Source organism: Hypomesus transpacificus, chromosome 22 (genome assembly GCF_021917145.1).
Source record: "Hypomesus transpacificus isolate Combined female chromosome 22, fHypTra1, whole genome shotgun sequence".
Classification (NCBI taxonomy): Eukaryota; Metazoa; Chordata; class Actinopteri; order Osmeriformes; family Osmeridae; genus Hypomesus; species Hypomesus transpacificus.
Genome location: NC_061081.1, coordinates 11,797,579 through 11,809,649, shown reverse-complemented (window position 1 = coordinate 11,809,649; position 12,071 = coordinate 11,797,579). Strand labels below are relative to the sequence as shown.

Sequence of the window (12,071 nt, the reverse complement as noted above, 5' to 3'; positions counted from 1 at the left end):
AATATCACCCTTACTAGAAGCCTGGTTGTATTATCTAAGTTTCAGGTATGGATCGAGCATTCATAAATAATTAACGATATAATTTGGATTGTGGGACAGTGACGTAACCAATGGCGAAGCTAAATCATGTTGTCCTTGCTGAGGATGTTCAGACAAAACAAACTCGGAAGATGAGCCCCAACTGGCACCTGTCTATTTTGGCATGACTGGGTCTCACTGCCATGACCATGGCCAATGTTCACCAATAGGTGGCGGTAAAGATCATGGCACCCGAATTTGTGCTTCGCAACGTTCACAGAAGAAGTCGGACACAACCTAACTCTATGGACACAACGCATCTAGTTGGCAACAGGATCATTTGGCTGTATCGTAGCCATCAATTATAACATATCTATATATTTCTATCTTTCTACTCTTACTGATAAAGAGTGTCAACGTTTGCCGACAAACTCAAGCTGATCGCACAAGGTAGCCTAGCTTTATTGCAACCTGTTGGTGGCTAGCTTTTGCAACAATGTTCGAGCTAGCCTAACTGCCTGTATAGACTTTCTTTGTACTGTATCGGCTTCAACTGTGCGGCGAGGCTAGCTTGCAACGTTAGCTACCAAAATTCCATCTGGCTCAGTCTGTTAATATGTTAGTGCTAGCTGTGTTGAATTGTTGGGACGGTCCCACCAGGCTAGCCTACAGTCTTCGATGTTGTCTATTCGCTAACGTACTAGCGTAATCCTGTCAATTTAAGGCAACAATTAGCTAGATACCCCACAGCTAGGCTACTAGATTGGTTTGTTGTCCGGCTAGCGGTTAACGGTGACTTTCACTATTTGAGTCCAAGGGCCAGATAGAGCAAGATGCGGCTGATGAAACCATCTGTTGAGTGCCGAAACTACTACAGTTAGCTAGCAAGGTAACATCCGGCTCCATCGTTGTTGGCCTGATTTACAAGCTGTCTATCTAGCTACTTTTATTGAACTTAAATTTAGCTTTAGCCCCCTAAATCCACCGTGTGAAACAAAGTCAACCATGTATATTATTGACAGCCAATCTAAATAACGTTTGGCTTTGATTCCATGTACCTGGCTATGATAGCTAGTTGAACTTGAAGCTAGTTGTACTATCTTTAATATGATCAGTGACTACTGCAATAGTTATGGTAAATGTACAAATCAGTTGACCAGGTCGACCTGGTAACACTAGACAAGCACGAGATCAATGACATGATGTTCTGCTTAGAAAGGGAATTTCTTGACCGTGGACCAATCACCAGCCTCAAATGAAGCTGAGGTCGCTAGCTGTCTAGTTAGGTACATCTCTAAGCCAAACGGACATCAGTTAACATTCGTTTTCTGTAAAGCTCTTAGTAGTTCAGCTCATGGATAAATGCAGGTTTCTCTGCAGTTCAATGGGACTCTTTTGGGTGATTGTGTGTTAGAGCTATGTCCAGCCCTGTCTCCTCTGCCTGTATGTGTAGACTCAGACATCCTGAACAGGTATTTAAGTGTCTTTACTGTTCTCCTTCACTAACCGTCCCAGCCTGACTGTCTTTCATTTTTCCCGCTGGTCTGTAGAACATGCTGGGGTATATCTGGCAGTATTTCTACACATCCTTCCTCAGGTTGTGTCTGAAGTGGATCCTTCGTCACGCCACAGGGAAGTGTGAACTGCAGCGGATATGTTCCTCCTACAAACCTGGAGCCACCAGGACCACAAAAACAGGTGAGGTCTTGAGCAGCGGTACTCATCCCTGGTGCTCAGGGCCCCCTGGTGCTCAGGGCCCCCTGGTGCTCAGGGCCCCCTGGTGCTCAGGGCTCCCTGGTGCTCAGGGCCCCCTGGTGCTCAGGGCCCCCTGGTGCTCAGGGCTCCCTGGTGCTCAGGGCTCCCTGGTGCTCAGGGCCCCCTGTCCTGCATGTTCTACATGTTTCCCTGCTCCAACACTCCTGTCTCCAATTATTTGGTCATTATAAAGCTCAGCAGAAGCCTGAAATTAGCCCATTCATCTGAACCAGGTGTGTTAGAGCAGGGAGACATGTAGAACATAGCCTTCATACATCGTCATGCCAGGCTCCTATCCTGCAACTCACAGAGGGAACTGATGCATCAGGCTCTGAGCCATACAGAGGGAAATGATGCATCAGGCTCTGAGCCATACAGAGGGAAATGATGCATCAGGCTCTGAGCCATACAGAGGGAACTGATGCATCAGGCTCTGAGCCATATAGAGGGAACTGATGCATCAGGCTCTGAGCCATACAGAGGGAACTTTGGGATAAATGTGGCATGTGAAATGTGAATATCAGTCAGTTTGTGTCTGTGATCATTCTTATGGTTTTCATGTCATTATAGTGAAACTAACCTCGTGCTTATGTCTCCATACAGAACTCTCTCTTAATTCATCAAAAAGCAAGGTAAGCTATCCTACTGTAATTAATCACTTTTTTGATAGTTGAGGATTGTCAATAAATCAAATTACTCTAGAAAATACTTTTTATCTATACTTTATATACTTTATTTATCTGTCTAACTATACACACTGTACCTGGTTGGGCCTATAACTCAATGCAGCTTTATGTTTCCATGGAAATTCTATATTTTCATTAAATTATTCTTCACATTTTACTTACTTTAATAATATTACAGTCTTGTGTTTTTTATATATATATATATATATATATATATATATATATATTTACTGTAGCTCAAGAGTACTGATGTACTAAACCAGTCATTATTGACAGCTCTAATTCCGTATTGGGATTCGGCCTTAGTCTTAGTAAGCACCGTGAGATATCTACAGCTGTTTCCACTCTGCATGCTTGGCGATGCTAAATCACAGAGGTAGAATGTTATCAGTGTCTCAAGCCTCCTCTAATCTCCAGCCAGTGTTTCAGTATCCAATCAGCAGGCTCTGTACTCCGTCCACGTAGGCTCGTATCTACGTCACCCCTGGAAACCCGTCACACCGCGCACCAACATGTCTAGTCAGCATGCAGGGCTTCAGCGATACTGGAGATACAAGTCAGGCTGCTGGATGACACGGTCACAAGCTCAAATTTGATCCTGTCTTATTTACCTTGTGTGTGTGTGTGTCTTACCTGTCTCTCTCTCCTGTCTCCAGATGTTGAGGGCCTTTCTAACCTGTCTCTCCTGTGTCCAGGTGTTGAGGGCGTGTCTAACCTGTGTCTCTCCTCTCTCCAGGTGTTGAGGGCGTGTCTAACCTGTCTCTCCTGTCTCCAGGTGTTGAGGGCGTGTCTAACCTGTGTCTCTTGTCTCCAGGTGTTGAGGGCGTGTCTAACCTGTCTCTCCTGTCTCCAGGTGTTGAGGGCAGGCTAACCTGTGTCCCCTGTCTCCAGGTGTTGAGGGCGTGTCTAACCTGTCTCTCCTGTCTCCAGGTGTTGAGGGCGAGTGTGGATGCTGAGGAGGATGGGGTGGAGGCCTGTGTGCTTCAGATCATGAGGGAGAAGAACATCAAGGCTGAGAAAGATCCCACGTAAGCTGTCATGAAGACTTTCTTGACCTGCTGGAGGTTTCACTGCCACAAGTGGAGAACAAGCAGCTGCTAACGAAAATGAAACGAGACAAACCCCCTCTTCTGGTTTGATAGGTTTAGGTTTGTGGAAGGACTTAAACACCAAAGTGTTAAGTATTGCACTGGCACAAGAGACCTGTTGAAAGCCTCCATTAATAACAAATGTTCCTCCAAAGGAGACAGACAAGACAATACAAAGTCAAACAACATAAAAAAGGAGGGGGGTGCGGGTTAAGTTTAGGCCGGGGTGGGAGGGGCCATAGAGGGAGGGGGGGTGGGGGTTAAGTTTAAGCCGGGGTGGGAGGGGCCATAGAGGGAATTAGGGTTAGTCACCCTCCCCCACTGGGTTAGGGTATAATGTGTTCCTTTTCTCCCTCGTTTGTGTGTCCCGCCACAGGTTTCAGATGAATTTACAGGCGTGTCTTTTACAAATCACTGGCCACAAGAGCTTGTTTGGGTGTGTGGAGGAGAGGAGGAAGGAGGTCTTTGACCCCAACAACACAGATCATGAGAACATGCTGCTGAAGGTGCCAGACCCTAATCTACAGGATGAGCCGTCACCATGACCACAAACACACCGCAACGAGACGTCACCATGACCACAAACACACCGCAACGAGCCGTCACCATGACCACAAACACACCGTAATGAGCCGTCACCATGACCACAAACACACCGCAACGAGCCGTCACCATGACCACAAACACAGCGTAACGAGCCGTCACCATGACCACAAACACACCGCAACAAGACGTCACCATGACCACAAACACACCGCAACGAGACGTCACCATGACCTCAAACATCTTGGTGCAATCAAGACACTGTCAGAATACTATGTGTGTAGCTGTGGCCTTTCCTGATCTGTGTTTGTGTGTGTAGCTGTGGCCTCTCCTGATCTGTGTTTGTGTGTGTAGCTGTGGGAGCTCCTCATGCCGGCCACCAGACTGGAGGCCCGGGTCACCAAGCAGTGGGGCGACATCGGTTTCCAAGGAGACGACCCCAAGACAGATTTCCGGGGAATGGGCATGCTGGGACTCAGTAACCTGCTGTAAGGGTGCTTGCAGCGCTCCATGCTTTTAGAAACATCATTTATATGATCTGATTAGCAAGTTTTGTTTATGAGCTTGTTGATGAACTGGACGTTTTTCGTCCTTAGCTTCTTCAGTCAGAACTACACGGAAGAAGCTCGCCAGGCCTTGTCTCATGCCAACCACCCCAGACTAGGGTAAGACTCATGCCCAGGTACTAACCCTCTCTCTGTGTGTGTGTGTGTCCCAGGGACTAACCCTGTGTGTGTGTGTGTGTGTGTGTCCCAGGTACTCCTATGCCATCGTGGGTATCAACCTGACTGAGATGGCCTACAGCCTGATGAGAGCGGGGTTGCTGAAGCCTCACTTCTACAACAGTGTCCCCGGCCGCCCAACCATGCACCACTTCCACATGCTCTACTGTGAGTCACCTTCTCCTCTAGAACCTCACCCTCTCCTCTAGATCCTCACCCTCTCCTCGAAAACCTCACTTTCTCCTATAGAATCTATTTTTGATGTTGGTCATACACTTGGAGGAGAGCTTGATTTAGTTTAAGCTGGAACAGTGCTAAGAGTGGGCACCAAACGCTCCTCACTTGGCCCAGGTCTGTCAGGGAGAGAAAACCTAAATGTGTTCTCCTGTCCCTCCCTCAGGTTACTTGGCATACGAGTTTGACAGGTTCTGGGTACAGGAGCAGCCGGAGAGCATCATGGAGTTCAACCACTACCGGGAGAAGTTCCACGATCAGGTGAAACAGCAGCTGCAGGACCCCAGCGTGTCTCTGCTACTGTTCAGCAGTAGGACCTGACCAGGAACATATCACCCCTCAGGACCAAGAATGGGAGCACTTGGAGAACAACAATGTTCTTACCAGTTTCTGATGACTGTTTCTGTATTATTTTTTTCCTTCATTTTCCGAGATCCAGAAGACACACTTGGTGCTCAGATACTGTAAGTGTCAATTAACCTGATTCTAGCTTTAACGCTTTTAATAGTGGATAACTGTAAAGACTCAAAACTATTCCAAAATTGTACACCAATTTGACAACGTTCTAACGCCATAGGTCTCTTGTGACATCAAACATTTACTTAACATCTATATTTAAAATTCTGTAAAAAAAGAGCACGTTTTGTGTGTGAGCAGAAAGCAGACATGTTGAATCATCTCTGACCATCCCAACTCTGATGTAAACGGGAAGAGGAGCCAGAGTTGTAGTGGATGACCATGCACTTTTCATTCAACTAACGGATTACTTGATGATACGTTTCGAGTAACAGAGTGCTATTAAACACTAGCTGCTAGCGAGTAGGCTTAAAAAGACATATTTGATTATGTCTTTCAAAGATCTTGGGTTTATTCATACAAAGGAACAACTTGTCGTATTTGTAATTGTGATTTTGCTCAGGAATACAGCGTAGACGGTCCAGAGCAGGTTATCGTGGAACTGAGAAGAACACAGTCATTTGTGGAAGCTTTGATGTGTGTGTGTTCAAGTTTTGTTGTTAGACAATGAACAAATCTCTGCATGTTCTAATGCGTTTCAATAGAATGAATGAATCTCTGCATGTTTTAATGCGTTTCAATACTGTCACTTTCAGTAGGAGGTGTGGCGATGGCAGCGATGTTTCTTTCAGACATGCGTACGGTGTTGTTGTGTGTTGTGAAGCTGACTTTGTATTGTGTGTGTTATTTATAGGGTTAAACTTCTCTGTGTTTTCAAGATGATTTGTAATTTTGTAGACCCAATATTGAAACCCCAATTTATAATGACTGACACGTCCAAACCTCAAATGTCAATAATAAAAAAAATACTGATGTGATGATTGTGTGTGAGGTAACTTCATACATTAAACTATATACTATTACAAATATATATTTGTTCCGACTGCATAAATACGTTTTACTTTGTAAATCTGGGTACCTCCTATATTCCTGGGATCGGTGGCTTTGGGAGAACAGATGTCACAAATGCATTTCTTATTGCTGTCCCCCTCCAATACTGTCAGTTCAGCATCAAATACTAATGTGCACTTTAAAGAAATGTTCACACAAATCCTTCAAAAGATTTTCTGCTCATTTTCACGCACCAGCAGAAGTTCCTGTGAGGACGGAAACACGGTTCTAGAGATGGTTGTATGTCCCTTGTCTCCTTGGTGGTGTGTGTGGAGGTTCCTACAGGTTCTCCTGTGTGGAGGTTCCTACAGGTTCTCCTATGTGGAGGCAGGAGGTCTAGCTGGTCGCCTTGGTGTGCATCATGGCTCTCTTCAACTGCTCAAACGACACAAACATCACAACGTTCCAGGAGCCCAGCCTGAGAAAAGACGGGACGAAGCTGCAGGGAGAGACAGGAGGAGGGTGTGAGAGGGTGTCGGTGAGTGAGAGTGTGTGTCTGTGTGTGTTATGAGAGTGATAGTGTGTCAGTGAGTGAGACTGTGTGTGTTATGAGTGAGTGTGTGAGTGTGAGCTCACCCCTTGTAAAAGGCACTGGGGCCCTCCTTGGTCAGCATGGTCCAGGAGCAGTTGATGGCGCTGCGATACTGACCTGGAGGAGAGTTCATGTAGCGCGTCTTCACCACATCCACCGGAGACGCTATTACCGTGGTGACGAAGCCCGCTCCGAACGCAGACACGAAATGACACGGCAGATTGTCTACCAAAAGAGATAGTTTAGGAGCCAGGCGATCTCTTTGTATTATTGTGCTATTGTGTGATCGCGGGGTGATTGAGTCACATGGATATGGTGACACTCAATTGGTGTTAACCTCCTGTACACCTGTGCACTTGTAAGGAGGAAAAGTTGGTGAATAAGTTGACTTACATTTTTCAGATCGCTATTATTACTTTTGACTAATTTGTGAACGGTCAGATACTTCCATATAATAAAGTTACGTCAACGCATTTTAGGACTATAAACCAGACCAGTTATTTAGGTTTGAATCATCTAATCAACACATCATGTTGCGTTTCCTGCTGAGACCCAAAACCATGTCTGACGTTGCAACACTGGTTTTGCCGCGCTGTACTTTGCAATGCGGTAGTGCAAAGTACAGCGTGTGTCATCGTTCATGTTGCTGATAGCCAGGGCCGGTCCTTCCTACATAGGCACGAAGAGGGGAGCGGCATTTTCCCAAGTGCATCCATTAATGAACCCTCCCGCACTACCAGCAAAGGGCGCCAACCGCGCCACGTCATATGTCCGTGTTGTGGTTGGGAGCGCCTGTACCGACCCAGGCCTACCCAATTTGTTCTGAGGACTACCCAAAAACGAAAATATCTCCACAAAAGTATGCACCAGATGCACATCGCAAAGTAAAAAAACTGAAAAGATGCCTATCCATATTATTCTAGGCCTACCCAAAAAGATGATTCTGGCTACGCCCCTGGTTCAACCGAGTTCTAGGACGTTTGTGTGTGTGTGTGTGAGTTTGTGCAGACCGTCTCACCTGACATCAGTTTGTGTGTAAGGATGGCCTCCTTGATGAGGTCGTAGGTCACCAGCTCAGTGCAGTTGACGAGGGCGTTCCTGGTGATGTTGGGCAAGGTGCCTGTATAGAGGAGAGAGCCAGGGTCATAGGTCAACGAGGGAATTAGGTCAACCAGGGTCTTTGGTCAGAGAGCATCAGAGATGGCAAAAGTACATCATGAGTAAGGGATAATGTATAGAACGCCGGTCATTATCGGGAAAATAAGCTCTGACAGGGCAAACAACACCCCGACGCGAAACGGAGTGTTGATCAGCAGAGAAATAGTTCGCCAAAGACGTTGAACTTCATAAACTGAACATTCTTTAGGCTTCAAATCAGCTGACGTCGCTAAGCAACAGAGTACGCTGGGGTTGAAAAGTTACCGGACTACTTGCGGAGTGCTACGAAAGACGTGAATCAGAAACAAAAAGGCCACTTTCCTTGACAGCGGTCTGTTATTCATAGCAACGGTCTAATCAGAAGATAACAGACCGCAGAACGTTGGGAAGACCCATTTAAGTGAATGGAGCTTTCTACAGCGTTAAGAACAGCCGCGTAATAATAGCATAATAACAGTGTAACCACAGTGTAATGATAGTGTAATAATAACATAATAACAGTGCAACAACAGTGTTGCAAAATTGTATCAGCAGTGTAATCAGAATGTAATGATATTGTAAGAACAATACACTTAATTAATAATCCCCAAGAGGCCGTGGTTTACGCTGATTTTAGAACAGGTAAGGGGAGTAGTTAGGCACGACGCGAAGCGGAGTGCCGAAAACCCCCTTACCTGTTCTAACCACAGACTCACGGGGCTTATTGCTTTTCTAAAACTGTTACTACAAATATTTGATATGGTTTCATCAATAAAAACAATTAGAAACAAAATAGTTTAATAATAAACCGTCATTCTTCCGCTACTACAAAGTATAGTTCCTATATAAATCGTTGCCACGCAACAGCCAGATGGACATCTTTGCCGTCTTTTTCCATTTGAAATATTCGATGCGCAGTAATATGGAGTGTTAAAGAATGTTATGAGGACAACCTGTGAGGTTATGCTGGATTTTACAACGGCATGGAACGCAATATAGCCAATCACAATCAAGGATGGGAACAACCAGTTTTAGAATAACAATTTAACAACAGTGTAATCACAGTGTAATCACAATATAATCACAGTGTAATAACAGTGTGAAAACAGTGTAATCACGGTGTGATCATAGCGTAATAACAACACAACAGTGTAACAACAGTGTAACAACATTGTGACAACAGTGGAACAACAGTGGAACAACATTGTGACAACAGTGGAACAACAGTGGGACAACATTGTGACAACAGTGTTATCACAACGTAATGATAGTGTAATCATTAGATCCATATCCTCTAAAAACTGAGCTGCTCTACAGACAGATTACCTTTCCACAGCCCCCTGATGCCCTCGTGCTGGAAGATGTGTCTGTAGGCCTGCATGGTGCCGCTGTAGCGCCGAGGCACCCCCTCCAGCCTCACCTGGGCCTGGAAACGAACCTTCACCACGTCTGTGGGCTGGGCCAGACACACGGCCAGGGCCCCCGTGGTACACCCAGCAAGGATACGCACCCCCACACCTGCATCTGGAGGAGAGAGGGAGGGAGAGGAGGAGGGGAGAGGGAAGGAGGGGAAGGGAGGGAGAGGAGAAGGGGAGAGGGAGGGAGGGGAGGAGGGGAGAGGGAGGGAGGGGAGAGGGAAGGAAGGGAGGAGGAGGGAGAGGGGGGAAGGGAGGGAGAGGAGGAGGGGAGAGGGAGGGAGGGAAGGGAGGGAGAGGAGGAGGGGAGAGGGAGGGAGAGGAGGAGGGGAGAGGGAGGGAGGGAGGGGAGAGGAAGGGAGAGGATGAGGGGAGGAGGGGAGAGGGGAGAGGGAAGAAGGGGAGGAAGGGAGAAGGAGAGAGAGGGGGGAGGGGAGAGGGAGGGAGAGGAGGAGGGGAGAGGGAGGGAGGGGGTGAGAAAGGGGCAGAGAGTGAATGGGGAGGACAGGGTTCAACAGAAGGGGGGGGGGGGGGTAGGGGGGGAGATCAGTTGATGATTAGAGGAACAAGCTAGCAGAGGCAGACATGTTGTCTGTCACTACAAACCATTACACACACACACAAACACACACGACTCCTGCTCTCTCCACACACACACCCAACTCTCTTCTGGCTTTTCCCGCACACACACACAAGTTGCTGTCTCCACACACACACTGATCCTGGGAACTGGGAACTAATCTCACACAGACAGTCTCAGTTCTGTATACACACACACACACACACTCTCTCCCAGGACACTCACTGTCCTTCCCGCCTGTGTAGAAGTTCTTGACGTTGTCATAGAAACCGATGCGTATGGAGGCAAAGCACATCTGTCGCTGTAGACCTGCCACCAGGCCGTTATACGGGGCCCGGACCCCCTCGGTCCGCACCATGGTGCTGATCGTACCAAACACCCCGCGGTAACGGACCCCCTGGGACAAAGCCTTCTCTCCCTGGATCTGGGGGGGAGAGGTGGCGGGGAGATAAGGTGGGGGAGAGAGAGGTGGGGGGAGGGGAGAGAGGTGGGGGGGAGAGAGGTGGGGGGAGAGGTGGGGGGGAAGAGGGTTATTAGCAGAGGCACTTTTTCAAAGTGATACACAAAGCAGAGTGTAAACTGTTGTGTGTGTGAGGCCTCTGTGATGTTGCTTGTGAAAAGGGAAAACAGATTTGATTGTCTCTCTAGCTGTGGTCTGACAGTATCCAAGGGGAGGATGTCTACCTGCAGTCGGACTTTGGCGGTGTCCAGGGGGAAGGTGATCAGGTCGGCTATGCAGGCTGCCGCCCCGGCACTCAGCATCTTCACGCCCAGCGGAGGAGGCACATCAGACGGTTTCAGACCCACCATGGTGCCTGCTGACCAGAACCATGAGGGAGGAGAGGGATGGGAGGAGAGGGAGGGGAGGAGGACAGGGAGAGGAGGAGAGGAGGAGGAGAGCAGGAGGAGAGGAGGAGAGGGATGGGAGGACAGGGAGAGGAGGAGAGGGAGAGAAGGAGAGGATGAGGAGAGGGAGAGGAGGAGGGGAGAGGGGCGAGGAAGACAGGAAGACAGGGAAAGAAAGGTTCACCATCAACAATCATTGACACCATCGAGAGGTAACTGCTTCAACCCAGCCTTTTTACTTTCCAATATTCTGTATAATATTTCCTGTTCAGTAAAGTGCAAATCAAACATATTCTATGCGTATGTAAAACTATTAGATGTAATATGGCATCAATTACTGCACCTTGGGATGTACATAAATACTTCAGTTGTTTTACATTAATGCAGATGAAAACATTTCAGATGAGCATGACAGCTACTCACACTGTAATCCAGGGGATTCCACTCCCTCCAATGTTTTGCAGTTTATGTCAAGATTAGATTCAGAGCAGATTATAATCCCTGGAAGCCTGCCTGAGCAAAGAGGAGCAACAGCTCTCAGATTCTGCATTTATAGGATTTTCTGATGAGTGTTTTCATGTTTTACGACGCTCTCATGGAGGCGGTCTGTGTACAGGAGGAAGAACCAAAGTACAAACTGTCCCTGAGTCAATGTCCAAGTTACCTCAATGATACGCAGGTTGAGAAATACGCTTCCAGAACCACAGGGGTTCCAGAAAGCAGGTTAGGAGACAGACCCAGGGTTAGGGTTAGGGTTAGGGTTAGGGTTAGACCCAGGTAAATTAACTCCCCAGCTGACAGCCAGCGTTGTAGAAACATTGCCAGTGAGTTGCTGAAACATTGTGTGTCAGCGGGAGAGTTAACTTACCTGGTTATGTCTCACAACCTGCTTTCTACAACCCCCCCAGGACTGTTGAAACACTGAACACAGGTCAAGTCCTCAAGTCACACCAGACCACTGGAAAGGGTTTGACTGTTGAACATAAGGGCAGCTTGAAAGTGAAGGTTTCTGACATTAATTTAGAAATATGAGTGAACATGTTATCTAGGATTGTCAAAGTGAACGTGTGTATTGTGTGTTTTGTTTTTTCGGGTCTGTTAAAAATAA

The 12,071-nt window shown here is 47.2% G+C and overlaps 2 protein-coding genes across 3 annotated transcripts; one reads left to right on the top strand and one right to left on the bottom strand.

Annotated features, from left to right (window-relative positions):
- Nucleotides 1-302: 302 nt before the first annotated feature.
- elmod2 (ELMO/CED-12 domain containing 2) lies at nucleotides 303-5,415 on the top strand. Of its 2 annotated transcripts, XM_047045663.1 has the most exons (10): nucleotides 303-468; nucleotides 830-907; nucleotides 1,569-1,716; nucleotides 2,377-2,405; nucleotides 3,390-3,487; nucleotides 3,924-4,053; nucleotides 4,445-4,578; nucleotides 4,687-4,755; nucleotides 4,847-4,980; nucleotides 5,213-5,415. In XM_047045663.1, the coding sequence occupies exons 3-10, from the start codon at nucleotides 1,572-1,574 to the stop codon at nucleotides 5,365-5,367; spliced, it is 894 nt and encodes a 297-aa protein (XP_046901619.1). In that variant the 5' UTR covers nucleotides 303-468; nucleotides 830-907; nucleotides 1,569-1,571; the 3' UTR covers nucleotides 5,368-5,415. The 2 variants fall into 2 exon arrangements, with proteins under 2 accessions (XP_046901619.1, XP_046901618.1); XM_047045662.1 differs by lacking the exon at nucleotides 830-907.
- Nucleotides 5,416-6,556: 1,141 nt separating this feature from the next.
- Nucleotides 6,557-11,483, bottom strand: ucp1 (uncoupling protein 1). The gene is made up of 7 exons (XM_047045661.1): nucleotides 11,387-11,483; nucleotides 10,802-10,932; nucleotides 10,343-10,541; nucleotides 9,449-9,646; nucleotides 8,004-8,105; nucleotides 7,030-7,210; nucleotides 6,557-6,892 (listed from the first exon to the last, which is right to left on the bottom strand). The coding sequence occupies exons 2-7, from the start codon at nucleotides 10,925-10,927 to the stop codon at nucleotides 6,790-6,792; spliced, it is 909 nt and encodes a 302-aa protein (XP_046901617.1). The 5' UTR covers nucleotides 10,928-10,932; nucleotides 11,387-11,483; the 3' UTR covers nucleotides 6,557-6,789.
- Between the last annotated feature and the right edge of the window lie 588 nt (nucleotides 11,484-12,071).